This window comes from Struthio camelus, chromosome 1 (genome assembly GCF_040807025.1).
Source record: "Struthio camelus isolate bStrCam1 chromosome 1, bStrCam1.hap1, whole genome shotgun sequence".
Taxonomy (NCBI): Eukaryota; Metazoa; Chordata; class Aves; order Struthioniformes; family Struthionidae; genus Struthio; species Struthio camelus.
The window spans coordinates 82,384,890-82,404,728 of record NC_090942.1 but is presented as its reverse complement, the minus strand read 5'-3'; the positions used below and the strand labels follow the sequence as shown (position 1 = coordinate 82,404,728).

Sequence of the window (19,839 nt, the reverse complement as noted above, 5' to 3'; positions counted from 1 at the left end):
CTATTCTTTTGCTGAAGTCTCATCTTTCCAGAGAACAACTTCTTAATTTCAATCTGATTGTTTTTGGAGGTGTCCATCTTCCACCCTTACAAGTAAATTTACTGAATCCATAATAAGAAAATGCTGATGTTTTGAGCAGGACCCTCACAGCCCTCCACAGCCCAGACACTGGGCATACCACAGAGGGTCTTTTTAGTACTTCCCCATATTAGGGCTGGAAAGGAAAAAGGGAATCTATCACACATACAATGACACCAAACTAGAAGCACTACTTGCATCCACCTCAGTTAAAACAGCCAGAAGGAACAGACTTGATACAGCAGGCTGTTTTTCAAACATTGCTAACAGTGGTATCAAAGACATCTAAGCAGTTAGATATCTAAGACTGCATAAATGCATCCTTTTTTTTTTTTTTTTGGTTTTTTTTTGTTTTCACTCCTTACTCATTCCTTCATGTTTGTGTTGCATACTTTCCACAGAGCTAAGCTTTTTGGAGCAGCCCCATTTGCTATCCTTATGTTTAAACAGCAGCCAGTATGATGGGTCCTTGATTCAAATTGAGACCACAAGAAATGAAAGAGAAAATCTGTTCTAACTTTAGAGTAAAAACAGTATTTTCTTATTAGGCCACACTGCTAGAGAACCCTACTATGGAAAGAGGTGTACATTCTCTCTTAATTGCCCTGGTGGGAGGAAGAACGGTATACCACTTCTCTTGTTTGAATTCTTATTTTAATCCGTTTCTGAACCAGCATCCACAAACAAACATTTTGAGATCTAAAGAACCTCCCAGAAAAGACTACTCATGCACACTAATAAACATATTTTATCACACCGTAAATCTATTGAGAAAGTGAAATCCCTACACAAAAAGACCATAAAAAGTCCATGTGAAATGTCAAGGGCAGTATTACTCACTGTAATCAACACTGGGACATTAGAAATAAATTCTGATTTCTAGACCTTTTAATCCAATCTGCTAAACTTGCACACTAGGAAATACTAAAACTGGTTTCAGTGTTTTGTTTTATACCTTCTTCTATCTTATGAATGTCAGATATGCAGGCAATTGATGAGATCTGTAATATATACCCCCTTCCCATAAAGTTCAGGGATTCCTGGGTTTGTAAAATGGGATCACTCCCCAAATTTATCTTTACAACACCATAATGCATTTGAATTTCAAGCATTTTTCAACAAAGCTTATTGACTGACAAGTTTATAGGGCAAGGTAAGGTCGATTTTGTATAAAAAGCATTAAGCACACAGATCAATGACTTTTCCCATTAAAAGTGTTAACTCACAAGTCAATGCCTAACAAGCATTTTGATCAGTCCCACCAAAATATTGCCTGTTACAATAAGTTACTTTATTCTCAGCAACATTCCCATGCATGAAAAAGGCATGGTAAGAGTTTAAACTAATAACATTATCTAAATGCAAGGGTTTTTATTTTAACCTTAAAACACTTAAAATAACTTGCTATAACCTACCTCAAAAAATTCAGTGTTACTTACAAATCTTACAAAACATTTAAATGCTACATACCTTAATATGAAAGTGTATGACATCTGGTTTATATTATACACTATGAAATATATATTACAGAGATGCATTAGATTTAATTTGGTAAAATTACATTCAAATATGCTAATGAATCTAAGGAGTTCTCTTATATAAAGGTATTTCTGAAAATATGCTTTTCTTGTTTTTTTTTGTTTATTTCAATGACCACTAAAACAAATTATAAATTTCTGGGTGATTTTTACAACTATATTAGTTTGCATAATTTATTCAGTACTATAATACAATCATAGGTAGAAATTTTCAGTTCCTGACAGAAGAATAAAAAGTTTAATTCTGAAACTGCTAAAGTGATGTTTCTTCCTGTGAAATCGAGACTAAATTCCAGCAATCAAATTAAATGTGAAACCGTAACATTTGCTTAATGTACTGTCCTACTTACACTGTAAGAGAAGATTACAATATGGTAAGCTGGGGAGGTGTGGAAAGACAGGAGGATACACAGCAAATTTTTTTTGACATAAGCAATATTTATTATTGGGCTGCTGTCCCAGAGGCTCAGCAACACAATATACATTAGGTATAGTATGTAGAACTGTAAACATACAAATCTACATAACATATGTTAGTTTACAAAGGGAGACTTGCTTGTAACGGAGTTCTCAAATGCAGAGGTTAGTGGTAACATTCAAAGGTAGAAAGATCTTGTCTATGAGTAAGCTCAGAAATAAATTTACATCATACAAACAACCTACTTTAACTCCTCATCATACTGATACTCTGAGTACACAGCAAGCGCAAAGCAGCTATTAAATTATACTTTACTTAACATTAAGAAATTACAAAGTTAATAATTGCTAGGTCTCCATATATGCACTTTTCTTCTTTGAAATTGAGGAAATTATAGACATAAGTAAACATTAAGCAACTTCATTCACTTCCTTTTTGTCTTTTATTCTGAGGATATCACTAGTGAAAACTGAGTTTGAAAATGTTTCACAAAATTATGTAAGTCTGAAGGCAGAATAATAAATATTTGTAACTTATAACTACTAGATTAGACAGAAAGTATTAGATAGAGAATCTTTTCTTTGCAATGGCACAATGTTTTCCAAAGAGAGTGACAGTACTCATTTCTAAATTCAGAATATCTTTAGACTTTACAGTGTAAGTTATAGAAGAGATTGAGAAGTATATACAAGTCTCATACATTTCCTTTTCCTTTCCCTCAGAACTGTGCATAGTGGAACTTCAAGTTCGAATAATACTTAACTTTACACTTCAATGTTTATAAGCAAGGAAAAGAAATGTCTAGCACATTAGACATTTCAAAATATAGTGCGCATGGTAGATTGAGAATAAATATTTGTTAAGAACATCCTGTGATAGTTCACCTGTACGTAGTTACAAATAGGGTTTTTCTTTTAAAAATAGCTAGATTTTACAAAAGAAAAGGAGATTTGATCATAACATTCTAGTTATCTTCCTTTAGAAAGCTCTCATTTGCAACAGACATTCTATACTTAAGAGTAGGAATATCCTTTGACTGAAAGAAGTTCCTTTTCTTCTTCTCATAAGATGCCAATCAGCTTTTGAATTGGATAAATTGCTCTCCTTCCGACTTATAGTCCTCACGAAAATGTAACTGTAAGAAGCACAGCTTCCCAAAATAATTACTCAGGACATTCTTATGCCAGGTTTTCACTGATGCCCACATAGTAGCTGCTCTTTAATTGCATATATGCACCCTTTTAAGTACTAGTTCTTACAATCAATATAGAAGAACAGCAACACATGAAAAAGAACGTTGATAGTGATCATATCAATACCTGTAGGAAAGGCTGCCCAAGGAATAGCAGGAGATGTAGTCTGTGTTTCACCATTTCCACACTCATAGGACTCTGCTGCCTAGAAACGTGGAAAAAATCATTTTGTAGCATTTTTTACAAAATGCTATATATCCCTATAACACACAGTTTAAAATAATTATTTACCAAAGCCTTCAAGTATATTTCACTAGTGTAAAGTGCAAGGACAAATAACTTACAAATATGTTATTATCTCATTACACTGAGCATACAGATCTTAATATTATTTGTCAGAACAGTACAGAGAGAGAAATAAAAGTATAAACCGTATCCATGTATAAAGCACACACACAACAAAGGCCCCAGTTAGAATGGGAGTATTAAGCACTCTCACAATCAGCTGTATAACTGAGTCTCATGGCAATGAAACAAAGGAAGTTTTGAAACATAATAGACTGGACATTTGATATACACAGAGATGTAAAAGATGTGTGTATAGCATGTTATTACTTGACAAATGTCAGCTACGTATAGTTATTAAAATCTATTTTAAAAAATACAAATTTATGATACTAGAAAACGGTAACACTTAAAGAAGGACCATTTTTTTAAAGATATTTATCATCCTCTATTTCAGCTTTACCTAAGAAAAGATATTAGTCCCAATTATTGAAGTATACAATTGTTCAAGTCATAGCATGACAAATTTTTTTATGAGGTTATAATTAATAGAAGCACAGGTGTAATACATTTCTTGAAAAGAATACTCTCAAGACCATTTTCTTGAAGAACAGCTACATTTCAAAATTAAGTCACCAAAATACCATACCTCAAATCCTCCAAAGTCGTCGTCATCCATCTTTCAACTGGTACTAGAAAATAGTAGAAACCTTGATTTAAAAAACAAGAACAAAAACCATCAACTGTTATATCCAGTTTACTCAGAAAACATCAATAAAAACTGTAAAACACAAGCTATGGTGTTAGTTTTAAAGAATAAATTCAAGTAGAATCTGTTATAGCAGTCAAGCCTTAAAGCTCAGCAGTATGAAGTAATACAACACTCTCCATTGCAGGAAAATGGGTATGTTTCATTGGCCAGTCTCATAAGAAAAGTCTCTTGATTTTATGACCAGCTAGGAATCTAAAAACAAAATGACTCACATATTTGTACATGAGTTAGATGTCAGGTGAGTAGGGACCTTCACTTCAGATATAACTGCATCCTAGCTCATCTATATGCTCCCCCTAATCTCATCACCTTCCCATCTAGGTTGAATAGTCTGTCTTCCACCCAAGTATTTATCTCCAGAGGTTACCTAAAATCTTCCTAATTTACAAGTTCTGCAAGAACTTCTTTAAGAAGTTGTTCTTCAGAACATTATCACACAGATGATGCAAAGGCTAAAACTGCAAAATCACCCTTAAAGAACTCTTTGATATTCACCAAGATAAATGACAAAATTGTGTATTTTTAGAATGGATCTCAAAAAATCTTCAAGGAAAAAGATAAGCATTGCCCAGCAATATCAGCAAAGATATTTTCAAGATAAGAACGGAGAAAAAGCTTTTCAAGATAGGAAAATAGGAAGAGATACTTCAGAGGTTGTCTGTTGCTGTTAAGTACAGCAATCAAGTCCCCATTGCCTCAAGAAATGGTACTGAAAACAGGCGATAACCCAGTCATTTGGATAGCTAAAAAAAAAAAAAATATTAAGTCTGAGCAGCAGGATTCCTGACATACCACCAGATTCCAAAAACTGAAGAATTTTCTTCATAAGTAATGAACATAAGATCTGATCTATTTATATAATTTAACAGAATATAAAATCTAAAATATACTCTGTACTTTTATGTTCACGAGTTAACACTAGAAAAACGTTTATATATTTTAAGTCGCTTCTCCAAATCAGCTCTGTGATTAAATCCAAAAACGTTTCCTGCTTTTCCCATCTCTTCTTAGTTGTCTGGCAACATCAGCACAAACTGCAACTCAGAAAAAGACTGTGGTGAATTTCTGGAAATTTTTCTGCTACCACAGAGGTCCTTCCCTAGTTTTCATAGAGGGGCTGATTTAGATTTTAAAAAACTGATCAGCATTTTTGAATTGTAGCCCTGACTTCTGTGGCATTTTAATATATCTTTAGTTAAACTGCTGTTCCTTTTGCAAAAATGCAAGATAAATTACTCAGCTAACAAAAGGAATTCAAGCTATACATGGGTGTTCAAGAAAGGGTATGTTAAATATAGATATTCAAACGTTTCCTCCTGATACATGAATGAAAGATGATCAAAAAACTTTCACTATCTTTATAAAAAAGATGAAATGGCTGCAAAAATTGAATTGACTTCAGTTTAAGTAGACTACAGACTGGGCAAACTTTTATTACTGTGAAGGCACATTCTCAGAAACAAAAGAATGGAAAAAGTTTGGAGGAAATATCTGAATTAAAATATTAGAATAAGTCATAGGTCGACATGTTCAGTTTATATCCACTGCTAAAAATCATTACCCATGGAAAACTGCAATTCAGACACACACCTTAAGTGTTTAACGAATTTACTTCCAAGTTCTTATTGATGACTTTAGATTAAATCAGCATTGTCAAAATGGAAGTGGACAGATTTGATTAAATAAAAGAAAAATATTGTCCACTATTCACGTGTGCTAGAAGAACTAAATATCTTTTCGTGGACCACAAAGGTGTTCTTTTTTGGAAAAAAGACAGCTGGGTATTTTATCAATCAATGTTAGCCTTAATTGGTCAAACATTCATACATTAAGTTAACATTCACAGCTTCAAAATACTATTCAAAGACATGTATACACAAATTATATCAATGGAAACTACACAGATAGAATACCACTACTGAAGCAGACAGCAATGCACAAACAACTCAGAATGCCAACATATTTGCACTGCCAACTATTAAATGTCATTCAAAACACAAACTAGACAACTATATAAATACTGCAAAATTTAACCTAGATTTGAAATTCTAGTAACAGCTTGGGAGTTCCTGATGTTTTCTTTTTCTTTATTTACAAGGCCTTTAATTTATAGGAGTCTTTCTATTGATTTTAAAAGAGCTCTGATGCAGGGAAGAATATAAATAATTACATTCATACAACTACTTTAGAATGACATTCTATTTAATTAAAAAAGTGTTAGTAACAGATTTTCAACATTAACAATTATTGACGTACTCCTAGGTTCATTAAGCCCTGCACATAACCTGATTTACGTCATATCACAGTTTTTTTTCTGAATATACTTAAACATATACGTGATCCAGCCAGCAGAGTTTTTTTGTGAGAACAGCTGAAAAATACTTTCCTAGCTCTTCTTTTTGCATACACGCTTGAGAAACTCATCTAATCTACGAATTTTAGAATAAATTTAGTGTTAAAATATGCACCTGAGATACATCTAATACATTTAGTATGGCTCAGCATTTTAACAAGAGCCTTAAAAATAACTTAGTAGTGAGTAGCCTAAACCCATGCATTCAAGAAACATAGCACTCAAGTAGCAATCACAGCAACTGTGTTGGAGAAAAAATGGCTTTACAAAGACAAATAGTTATTTTATGCATGAAATATGAGCAGCTAGAAACCTAGAAAGCCATGTGAACAGGCTCCACAGGCTCTACCAGAAGTTGCTTCAAGGACCACAGTATGAAAAGCAGATTTTCTCAGCAAGAGATATTAAGCCCTTCTCAGAAATGGTTGAGTCTCAAATGGGGGAAGTGTATTCTACATTCAGCACCGTGTTTTAAAAAGACAGACTGAATAAATTCAGAGGAGTGCAACAGAAACTAAAGCAATTTTGGAAAGGCAAGCTAAAATTCATATAAACAGGCTTCTTTTTTTTTTTTTTTTCCAATGAAAAGGCAAGCAAGCATGATAACTATAAAATAAGAAAAATGATGCTATAAAAAGAACAGTTATAATTATTTTAATTTATCCTCAGTTGCAGCAGAAACATGAGATAGTAAGGACAAAAACATCCTTAGAAAAAAGGGAATTAAATACAAAATAGAAATATGTATTAAATACAAGGATTTTCAAAAAGACAATATAACAAATCACTATGAGAAAAATGATAGTTGTCATTTTTGATATAGAAATCCTTCTAAAGGATGTATGGTAGAAGAAAGAAAGGAAGAACAACCTCTCATTGAATCCACTGCCCTTGCTATAAGAATACCACATATGATATGTTAAGTCAGGTAAAAATAAACTCATTGATCATTACTAAAGATTACCTTACTCCACAAATTTTAATATACACATTTAATGATTACAACAGCATTATTAATGTATAAGTTTTGGCTCACATTCTATTTAAATGGAACCAAAGAGAAGGAAGTCCCCCAAGGAAGTTGCAGAAGCATCAATGGTGTTTTATGGCTAATTGGAGAGGAATCCTCTAATCTCCAGTTCTTTAGGAGATGCCAGAACAATTCAAGGTTAAGTGACACTGAACCAGCTAGGAAGGATTGTTTGCTTTTTGTGTATGTGTAATATGCCTTCATACATACATGAACACCTCTGTTTTTTCAAATGCAAAGCTAAAAGCCTATAGTCTTAGCAATCCTTGATTTGTTTACACATTTTGTTTGCTGTAGGCAAAAAAATGAATCAAAATGAAACTGGCAAGCTTAATGCACTTTGCAAGCAAGCAAGCAGCAGATCAGAATAGAAAGCACAGGTAAGTCCTGAGGAACTTACACATAGGACATTTAAGAAACTCAGAGGCTGGGAAGTTTTTCTTTACAATCAGAGTATTAGTGAGCTAAGAGCTATTGCTGACAGGTGCCGTCTTTCCGAAAAAAAGATGTTACTTCTTGCAGAGAAAGAGAGGAGAGGAAAAAAAGGCTACTTTTCCAAGGCTACTATTATTTAGGAGTCTTTCTCAATCCTCAAAATTACACAGATATTTTGCTCTAAAGAATCTTCGCACAGTCACTGATAACAAAACTAAAAATATTACCAAATACACTGTTTCCCAATACTATCCCTTCTTTTGGTGATGGAAATGCGTTTCTAGTATAAATGAACAGTAGCACTATCCTAAGACTTGACAAAGAACTGCAACAGTTTTGGGAGCAGCTTTTTTTAATTAATCATCTATTCCAAAATGTGTAATCAAACTTTTCTTTCTTCACAGACTAGGAACATTATTTGTGGCATTGGAACAGGAAAGAATACATTAAGTGCTGACAATCCTGAGAAGGATTTAAAAAAAAAAAAAAAAACTAAAAAAAGAACAACCCACAGTCTTACCATGACTAAATGTGGTCTCTCAAAATATGCCTGATACTGGAGTCAAGTAACTGTAAAATTGGGCAAAAAAAAGTTGACCTCAAAATTACAGATTCATAGAAATTGTGGTTGGACAAGACATAGTAGGTCATCTAGTCCGTGCCACTTTCAAAACATTGCAGTTCTCCAGACAATCATCTCCTATAAGGCTTGAGAAGCTCCCCAGCCTCATAATCCTGTGAAAAAAAGGAAACTTTTCTTGGATCATGAAGATGTAAACCACTGCATTTTCAATGAAGAGTAGATTCTGTCAAGAAGTTTGTACTTATAGGGTCATAGAAAAATTCAGGCCAGAAGGGATCTCAGCTGGTCACATAGTTCAACCTCCTGCTCAAAGCAGAGTCAACAGTGAGTTCAGGCAAGGTTGTGCAGGGCTTTGTTCTCTGATGACATCACACACTGAATGTATTGAAATATAGATAGCTATGCATATATGAGATACTTGCAAGCTTTCCTATACACAATGCAGTCACCAAAGCGTGGCCATCAGATTAACGTAAGTACCTCTCAAAGCTGACATGTCCATTAGATAGGTCATGAGAAAGCCATGTTTTTATACACAGCAAGATCAGGAAGCATTCTCAAGGAAGAATACAGAAAAATATATTGGGGGGAACTCTTTCCCACTCCAACTGTTAGGAGGAAGAGGAATAAAGTTGTAATCCCACTAGAAATCCTGTTATTCTTCATTTCCAAAAGTTGGAAGTGGTAGACAGACTACACTGTATTAAGGAGGTTTCCTCATCCATTCAAAAATCTGTCTTTGGACTGAAATTATAATCAAGCCCTGATCTATTACTTGATAAATCAAACATAAATTGCCATAAAAACAGAGATGTTTAAAACTACTTTTACCAGGTACGTACTACTAGACTCTATGCTATTGGTTCTGTAATTTTGAGTAAGCAGCTATCTTACTTGCAGAATTTTGTACATTTTAAAGGAACAACTTAGAGTATATTGCTGTTTGTTTTGTCAGAACTGCATGTGTGGATCTGGCTGAGGGTGGGGCTGCTAACTTTGTATTTCTGGCAAACACAGTCAGTGGTTAACCCTACCTATGACAACGTATCGGTTTTACTTGCATGTTTTTGCTTACTGAATGACTCACTCCATGTGTTCCATTAGAACGGGCATATTAGCTGTTTCTTTACCGGACATAACATAGACCGCATTATCTGAAGAATAAATCTTTGGCCGAAACTGCAGGCTCCAAAAAGCCTATCCAATATACGTATGAGAAGCAAAAATATGTATCTTTATATAGTCATTTAGAAAGCACATACACTGGGAAAATCTCTGATAAACAGCAGAGTAGCTGATACATTTCTGAATCACAAACTTCTAATCACCTCACATGCACTTTTCCACGGGGCTTTTCTGCCAAAACTCCAACTAGCTCTGAATAATCTTAAACAAAAAGAAAAAAGTAAAAATTCCTGTTTTATCTCATATGTGGACTTTTCCCCTGATCCAAAACAGTAACTGCAGAACAAGTATGTACCATCTTAACAAGTTATGGTGGCTACTAAGTTGCTAGAGTTAAAAATTGCTGATTGCAGAACACACATTCCAAGCCCAAGATCAGAATATGATGTACACTATTATGAAAGCTAGAAGAATTTTATAACATTTGTAAAGTTTTCAGAAAAAATGTATATTTCTTACTTCATGCCTGCTTGAGATCTAAGCATTAAAAATTATCTGTCTATTTAATAATACTTAGATGATAAACAGAGGAATATTTTACATTTATTATGTTAAGGAATTCAGTGGAAAGAAAGACACTAGAAGCAAAGACCACTGTCAAAACAGGAGTTAATCAATGGCTACTGGTAGAATTTTTCTGAGACTGACAAGCTCTAATTTCCCTTTTGAGAAAAAAGGGTAAAAATGTCTGCAGGGATATACGTCTGATATCAATTTCTACAAATGGTAGATATAACGAGGCACTGAAATGCAAGTGATTTTTCATTTTTTCTTCAGAAAGAAGAAAACGGTATGATACAGTAATTCTCAATTCTTGAAATCACTGGAAAATTCAAAACTTTTAATGTTTTATTTTGTAATTTGTAATTCTTCATTTACCTCACAGCAGTATGTTATTTGCAATGAAAAGCTTCTGAGGTTTTTTTAAGTTGAATACACAGTAAAATTGTATGGAAAAGCTTCTTACATAGATAGCAATGAACCATGTGGTTAACATTCACTTAGTGGTTTGTTATTTATTTATTTAATGAACAGAGTTCACAGTCTTGTTACAGAAATGAATTTTTTTTTTTAAATAGGAAAGTTCTTTACAGTTCCTAAATTCTGTATTAATTTTTCAGTATTTATCATCTATATCTAATAAGGAAAGTATACAATTGATCAGAGGCTAACATCAAAAGACCTTGAAGGCATAAGCTCAGAGGGAATTTTAGCATTTTTTTTCTTCAATTTGGAAAGTTAGACTGTATTAGTAACTACAATAAACGTGATCTTGTATAAATTTTGTTCTTCCAAGATTTTTTTCAAGATTTCCATTAAGAAATTAAGAGTTTGTGCCAAAAATATAATCAATACATTAAGAAAAAAGGCTAATTGTTTCCTGAGAGACACTCCAAATTCTTCTACTATTGAGAGACATGTTACTTTGCGAGCTACTAATGAAACTTGCATAAGTTACAGTTTTTGAGTAAATTATCCGTAAGACTTCAGGATAAAACTGAAGGTAAACATTATAATATCTTTTAAGAATAAATTTAAGCTTTTTATCATTTCAGAAACTGAAGTGTCCAAAAGAAACCTGGAAGTTCAATTAAGTCTTCTGCTTTCAGAAGCGGGTGGGCGGCTGGGGAGTTGTTCTCATTTTTTAGTTTTGTTTTTCTGAGGTCCAGCAGCATTTTTAATCACAAAACAAAAGACATTAGCCAAATACTGCTTCAGAATTTTAAGAAAAAGAAATTAATTACTTTGGAAGGTATCATTTAATACTTTGGAAAGCAATGAGTTGTTCCCAACTACATATAGCACCCATAACCCTTTATGTTAATTTAAGCACAGCATAACTTCTTGAGATCACAAAGGCAAACCTTGACTTAGTGCTACATTTTGTCTTAAATTAGGGCATCTAAATCCCCGTAGGTGTGCAACGTTGCATCTGTACATGCCAGTTCCTAAAGAAGGTGATTAGGAGGAGAAGGGACCGAGAATCTGTAACATCAAAGATGCAAGGCTGAAATTGCAACAAGTGCACTTTGCTCCTTTATTCAAACTACTGCTCTCATTTCTCAGTCAAATGATCAATACAATCCTTGAACACCTTCATATGGGGCTGTATGTTCTACCTTCTATCATGAGATAGTGAAAAACAAGATGTCAGCAAAATGCTTATGTTCTCCATTATGTGACAGGCATAAAGGGACGTGTAAGAAATTCCCAGTCCCATGAAACAGTAGCATGGCAGTTAGCATCTATATTTGATCACACCGCAGAAGCACGTCTAATTACATAATAAAGGAAAAGGCTTCAAGACCATAGAGAAAACAAAAAGAGTACATAGTATATACTATATCTGGCCCTGGATCTTAACCCTGTGCATATTCAAGAGGCCTTAGGGGAAGAAGACAACACAGAATATGTCACATAACTTTTATCTTGGGAAGTAAGGTTCATTTCAGTCCCAACATGAACTCAGTAAGCATTTTGTAACTAAACTAGCTTTGTGTTTGGTTGGTTGGTTGGGATTCTTAAAGACCATAACCTATTTAACAGGAGTATTTGCTTGTAATACAATTGAGTCCATTGAAATCTATGAGGCTTTTAAGCAAACACAAGAATCTGGTCCTTCATTACCCATTCTAGGGGGGACCTCAGGAGGACATCTGATGCAACCCCATCCGAAAGGAAGGCTATCTTAGACATTACATCAGGTCGATTTAAATCACATAGCATCAAGTCTAAAATGTCTCCCAGGACAGAGGTTCCACAGTCTCTCTGGGCACCTGCTCCAGTGTTTGACTACTGTCACCATGTGAATTTTTTTTTTTATTTCTCTTTCTGATCTATTCATTTATCCTTTTATTCTGCAGATTCCTGAAGGTTTTAAGGCTTAGAGATGAAAACAGCACATTAAAGGATGAGACAATAAAAGCCCAACATAGATTTACACAACATGGGATGTGTAAAATAAAAGCCAATAGCTAAAACTTATCTATCCATTCCTGAAGTGAATTTAATATTGAAAAGCAACAACAATGAAACACCAACACCTAACAACAGGAAAAACTGTTTGCCACTTAGTCCTTTTCTCAGGAGTCACTCCCTGAACGAAAAGGTCCAGGTCCTGCAAGAAGTAAATGAGATTCCTTACCATACAAAATGAGATTTTATATCTAACTTCAAAACTAATTTTGAAATATCAATATTTATGTGTAAAACTGTGCTCGTACGTAATAAATAGCAGCACCAAAACATGTAGCGTTCACATTAGTTTCATGTAACAAGAACATCTTATGCAATCCGCAAGACATACAACTTCCTCCTGTGCCCTTCTGACTTTTATTTAGAAAAGCATTTTTAGAAGCAAACCACGTTGTATTGTTAAACATTAAATATATCTTTTATACCATAAAGGGGGCAAAATTTGCAACAAATATATCCAATCATAAACACCTGAGTATCATCCTTCTTAAAGAAATTAGAATAAAAATATTCAATATGAACCACACTCTCAGCTGAAAATAAAATGAACTAAAATGAGCAAAAATCCCTGAACAAAAAAAAAAAAACAAAAATCCTTCAGCTGTAAGTTTACTTTTTGTAAAGTGCTTATTCATGTAGCACGTAATCTTGCTACTTGGAAGCACAGAAATGAGTGGTACAGTAACATCCACGGTTAAGGGTTTGGGAACGCTAGGAGGTACAGTGGTCTTTCTTTTATAACGCAGGTTGAATACACTTAGGAAATAGAGGTTTTAGAAGTTACATCAAACTTGCATATGCACTTTACCTGCACTTCCACCTAAAATTAGCATATTTTAACAATTGTTTAGATTCACAATTGAAAATCTATGCTTCTCCACTCTTTTCTGTTAATATTGGAAGTTCCTAAATGCAGGCAAATCTTCTCACTAGCAAATCATTGATGTATTTTTACTAGAATGTAGAAGGAAGTGCCTGTATGATGAAGCGAGAAGCTTTCCAAGAGTAAAAACCACCAAGTTCCACCTCAACGGAACTTTGTCACAGAATTAAACCTCTGAAAATAGGTGTGACACAATCTTAATTACAGTTAGAGCATCATAGCAACAACGTAATGAAACCCGTCAAACACAGAATAAGTATTTGAAGCATATTCTCATATAGATGTGTAGTCGCTTGCACAAATACCATTAATGCTAATATAAGTGAAGAGCTCAAGTTCTTACATATTAAGAAGGAATATACCCTTTAAAGGATCATAAAGCAAAGGGGAAGAGAGAATTGGACTGCTTGGCTCAGAAATGGTCCTTTTACAATAAACAGGATAAAACTAGATTTTTGGCATGATGCATCACCTAGGAAAATGTGGGGCTGTGTGAATCACTGATTCTAAAAGCCAACGTTACTTCCACCAGAAAAAAAGAATCTTTCACGTAAGAACATGAGCTTAAACATTCATTAGATTACCTTGATTATGCACTTGAAAAATGCAGCTTTTTCTCTCCATGAGGGGGGGGGGGGGGGAAAGGAAAAAGTCAAACTATAAAGGATGCTCAATAAACCTGACAATTAAATATTATGAAAGGGATATTGTTTCCCATTACGTTGTGTATGGACAATTCAGAAAATCTACAGAATGGCAGAATTTAAAGATGATTATTATTTCATTTTTATATCAGAAAAGCTGACAGATGGCTATGGACACAAGAAAAATCATTAGTACACAGCAACTCTATTATGCAAAACAGGGATCATTTTTACTGTATTCCTCCTAATACACAGGAATACATATTTTTCCAATTAATGAAACTCCTCTCAGATTCCTCCAAACCTTAGAAGTGCTGAACTTGTCATAAGGCATGGAACTAATTTGAGAGAGATTTTAGGAAAAGATATCAACTCTCTGCCATAAGAGCTGATCAAATTATCGAAAGATTAAAAAATTATGGCTAAGATTTTCAAGTCTTATTGATTTTACATCACTCAGTTTTTACTCTTGAAACTAAACACCTTCCAAAAAAAAAAAAAATCTAAAAAACTCTCCCTCCCCCCAATAACCTACTGAAAATTCAGATTCTATGAAAGATTGAATTGGAGTAACCTAAACACTGAAATAAAGATGTCTAGTAATTTTGAAAACTTTTATTTCTGTGCTTTGCAAGCTCTGGATATACCGTTAGTAACAGGAAAGAACAGGCATTATTCTTTCCACATGGAAAGGAAACACATCATCACTGTGCCTTTCCCCTCCTTTATGGATAGTAGAGAAACAGATTTTATAACTTTTTATTCATATACCAGTAAACAGATGAATTTGACTTTACCTACTCTCCTAAAGAGAAGTTTGATGCATGTAGAAGCAACGGAAGTGAATTTAAATTCATTTTCACACGATCCTTATGAGGCAAATTGAAAAGGTTTCATTGCCCAAATGCGTCAAAGCAAAAAGGCTAATTTACTTTCTAATAGAAAACATAATTGCCAGAATATCTATGCACATTATTATCCTTCCTTCTTTTTCAGTATACTCCCAAGCACATTGCATAATACTTTTATCACATGACCTTTGACCAAATAGACAGCATAATGGTATGATCTCTTCTGCAATGAATAAAAATATATTTAACTGCCATTGAAAAGGTGGATTACTAACAATTTCCTCATAAAAATATATTAATAGGATTACACCCTTTGTAATAAGAGGAAGTTGAGGACCAGACATCACAGATCAGGCCAGAAAATAAATAGGGTTAGGGCTCAATACTTAAGTCCTTCTCTTTTCTATTGAGGCACAATGATTTACGATAACTTCGTTCTCTAAATGGATACATTATACCTACTGTGCATCTCTAGAACTTCTTTGCTAGTTCAAAAGCCTTTGACAAAGATAGGTAAGTGTTATTGACCCCGTTTTAGAAAGATGGGAACAATTACTAAGGGGTCCCATATCCAAAGTTAGCAGCATATTTAAGTAATTTAAGTAATTTAAGTATGCAAGAAGGGCACTGACATTTATTTGATATTTTGTATTATTTTATCAATAAATAAAAATAAAATAATAAAAAAGCAAGCTGCCAGCCAGATTCTCCCCCCAGCCCCGAAAGTAAGTCATCCATCCTACAGTCCATTCAATTTACTCTCCTTCCCTACACAGCATACAGACCTAGGCAGCGAGCACACTGGGTTAACTGCTCTAGAAGCACAAACCCTACAATCTTCTTTCCCAAGATGTCCAAAACTCCTCCTCAGTTCTACTAGCAGAAAAGTATTTATCACACAGTTGAAATGCAGTCAGTGATGAGACGGATCATCAATGGATGATGGTATTTTGGCAAAGTGCTGCTAGAGGAGTAAGGATTTCCATCCCTGTATTACACTAGCAAATGTGCACGAGAACAGATAATTCAAAAAACATACACTGCTTCAAAGATAAGTGCAGAATAAATGGGATGCATAGTACATAAACTATACGCAATATATGCGGACAAGGCTCCATTCTGCACAGAGTATGCCTAATTCAAAATGCTCCGGAACTTCCCAGTCTAATGAAGAGTAGATGTTCTCTTTCTCTCACATAAGCTATTTCAGATTACAATTTTGTATATCCTCCAAGATCATTGTTATATTGTAATTCCCTTGGAAACATATGCATGCCTAATGTGTATTCATCCTAAAATATAAAGCTGCTGCATATGTAAAATTATATATTATACATAGACAAGAGTAAAAAATAAACTATAGTGGATGCTTATTTTTATGAGTTATGTAAGTTCATGAATATCTTATATAAGTATCACATATCTAGTGAGCATGTATATAATTGTGAATATGTGTGTACATATATATGTATGTAGGTATGTATGTATACAAAAGCAAAGCTTAATAGCTTTAATAGCTTTTGAAACGGGCACTGTTTAAAGAGAACCACTGAAATTTATCCAAAAATTACCATGCAGAAGTGATACCTTTTGGCAGCGCTGAAGAAACAGGCAGAATATTCAGTTTCCAAGTACATGTAGAGTGATATATTTCAACTACATTAATTACTAGGCAATTATATAGCCTTTAGTCAGCAAAATTCCTAAAGAAGAGGAAGTTTTGTTTGAGTAAAGACAGCAAGAAAAAGTCTGAATATTTCACCAATAACCATTAATAGCCTGCACTTATACTCAATAATAACAAAAATCGATACATTCAATAAAGTCACAATTATGATAGGCTTCTATAGAGACTTTAACAAAACGTTTATGTAAATAGACAAATTCAGTTAAACCATTAATTTTATAAAATATCAGATTGTTCAAAAAAATGTTAATAAAAGGATCACAACTGCTTTTCTTCATTCATAATCAAACCACTATTTTCACTATGGAAAAATATCGCTGAGTGCACAATTTCTATGCAAAACCAAGATCACTAACATCTCACTAATTAACAAAAAAAAAATAATTTTTCTTTGTTCTAATTCAAGTATTCCAAGAAATTCAAGCCCACTGCATTTAACAAGAGCAGCTCGCAATGTAGCCTGGCTGTCTGTCACCAGGATACTGAATGGGAGCAGTGATCTGCCAGAAGACTAAAACTAAACTCAACTATGCACTTTGGTGGTCGTCTTTACCCTTCCTCCACCTTTTTAAGTGTGGGGTTCTGTAATTCAAACCTAATGGAGGAACAAGGACTGGATTAATAAGCAAGAACTACACAGTAGCCCATCCTGCAATAAAGACAATGCCAGTTTTCTATCCTTCATCAGTTTTACTAAATCCAGATGTTTTACAGTCATTTACAGTTTTACCAGGTTATAAATACAGATGTGTGTCCTTCTATAGGATCCAACATTGACATACTTTAAATATATTTTCATGTTATTTTTAAATAAAAATCTGTCGTTTATTATCTAGGCTTCTAAGATAGACACTATAATCCAATCACATGGTATTTTATAAGGCAATTTAATATGCATGAATAACTAAAGTATAGCTGGTACCAGATGAAGATCTTTCAACATAAAAATTTGTTTTATTTTCACAACCTCATTAGCTTGTTTATTTTTTAAAAATGGCTCAGATGTCTTTTAGAAGGCTAATCACTTCATTTCTGAGTCTGCTTTATATATCCCACGCAGATCAGCAGTAATAAGTGATTTAATTATTTTTAAACTACCTTTATTTTGCACAGTCCCTCCTAAGCATACTTTATAATACTTAAAACAGCAGGTTTAAATCTGTAAAAACATTATGAAAAATTTTACTGATACAGTTAAACAGTATCAGTAACAGTATTACCAGGTAACAGTATTACCTTGGCCCCTTTCCAATCCATTAAAAAATGTGGTTTAATCCTAAAATCAAAAAGTGTGCACTGGAAGGATTAAACAGTTGCATAACATATATTTTCTACCTAATATGATAAAGTATTTTTTAAAAGTAAAAATTTTATCTGCTCAATTGTACATGTACCACTGGGGAGAGAATTATATGGCAGCAAGATAAATAAATCTTATAATATATAGTGCCTATTATCAGATAGTAAAACAAAAAGGATCTATGTATTCTAAAGTCTTAAGGGGACATAGCCTCTTATGTAACAGTTTTGAAAAATAATCCCCACCCTTTAAAAATAAGTTCTTCCACCATTACTGCCCTTTTGACCTTAACAGACTAGTCAGGCCTCTTCATAAACACTAAAACCAGTTTGTGCATGTATTTACAAGTGTAAGTCCGCCTTCAATATCAATAAAGTTAGATGCCTAGATAGCTATATCATGCACTTTTTAAGTACTCATTTAAAAGAAAGAAGCATTCACAAAAAACCCCAAATGGAAATTATTTATTAGTCTTCTAATACTAAAATTAATCTGATCCTGGGGAGAAATGATTGCTGGATCAATATCTCACTTTGTCATTCACCATACAATAATTTAAATTAATAATATTTAAATTTCTATATGAAACATTTTAAAGTGGATTGTAACTTTCACACAAAGGTTTTTATAAATCCCGTTTCTGAGGCCCTTTTTGCAGTAATTCTACAACAGTACTACACACTCGTGGTACATAAGTCTATGAGAACTCGACCAGAGGAAAAAAGAAAGAAAAAAGATGTAGATGAAATTGTTTAAAGAAAAAAAAAATAGTCCCATGTAACAGAGAAACTGGAGAAAAATTTGAGAACACATTAGCAGAATGCATCACAGATAATGAAAGTACACTGAAAACCAGCAGTTTAGACTAACTGCTTTCTAAAATAAAAAACTTGCCGGAAATTCCCCAAACAACTTTTCTTGACCTATACTAGATATTTTTTGTTTTGTTTTAGGACAAGATGCTGGTGTTTACCTCCAGCAGCTTATAAAACGAAAGAGAAGTCAACTATGCCATGCATGCCACATGGAAATCTCTTTAGAAGCTCTGCATTATTTTCATTTCAGAAGTCACACCCTATGGAAAGTCCATTTAAAAGTTAACTGGCAAGCGCATGCTAAAAATATTTTGTTTTCCATCTGAAACTACACTAGATTCCAATCCACAGAGACAGGATTTCTAGTTTATTTCTCTCTATTCATATGCACTAAATCCCAAAACTGTAACATAAAAAAGTGTTGCTGGATTTCTGAAGAAGGAGTAAGCTTAATGCAAAGTTGTTTACAGTAGGCCTCTGCTCCTCAGAAGTTAAAAAACAAAACAAAAAAACAAGAAAACAAACACAGGATACACTGTCCTGTGTTCAACAATAAATTATTTAAGAGAAAACTTGGGTATTTAACATGCAAGTATGCTAAAACAAATTCAAAGTAACGCAACTCCAATCTTTACCTCAAACATCAACCCAAAATAAATGAAATCAACTCTAGCAACCTGTTCACCCTACAGACGGAACCATTTCTAGCAAAGTACTTAATGAGAAAAATTCAACTATAAAGAATTAAGGCCAAGTTTGAGAAGCACTACACAGATCTTTGGATAGCTTTTACCTACACACAACTTACTCAAC

General features: G+C 33.7%; 1 protein-coding gene across 18 annotated transcripts in view; it reads right to left on the bottom strand.

The window, feature by feature from the left end:
* CCDC91 (coiled-coil domain containing 91) overlaps window positions 1-19,839 on the bottom strand; it is a 159,806-nt gene that overhangs the window by 131,238 nt on the left and 8,729 nt on the right. For 13 of the 18 annotated variants that reach the window (XR_011142674.1, XM_068953370.1, XM_068953487.1 and 10 more), the window contains exons 2-3: window positions 4,162-4,222; window positions 3,354-3,432 (exon numbers count right to left, since the gene is read on the bottom strand). Coding sequence is in view for 17 of the 18 variants with exons in the window: in XM_068953370.1 (XP_068809471.1) it covers window positions 3,354-3,432; window positions 4,162-4,191 (109 nt within the window). In the remaining variant the exon portion in view is untranslated. Of the gene's footprint in view, window positions 1-3,353; window positions 3,433-4,161; window positions 4,223-4,930; window positions 5,023-19,839 lie in introns of those variants that run through there. The other 5 variants (XM_068953409.1, XM_068953468.1, XM_068953442.1 and 2 more) reach the window with 2 other exon arrangements.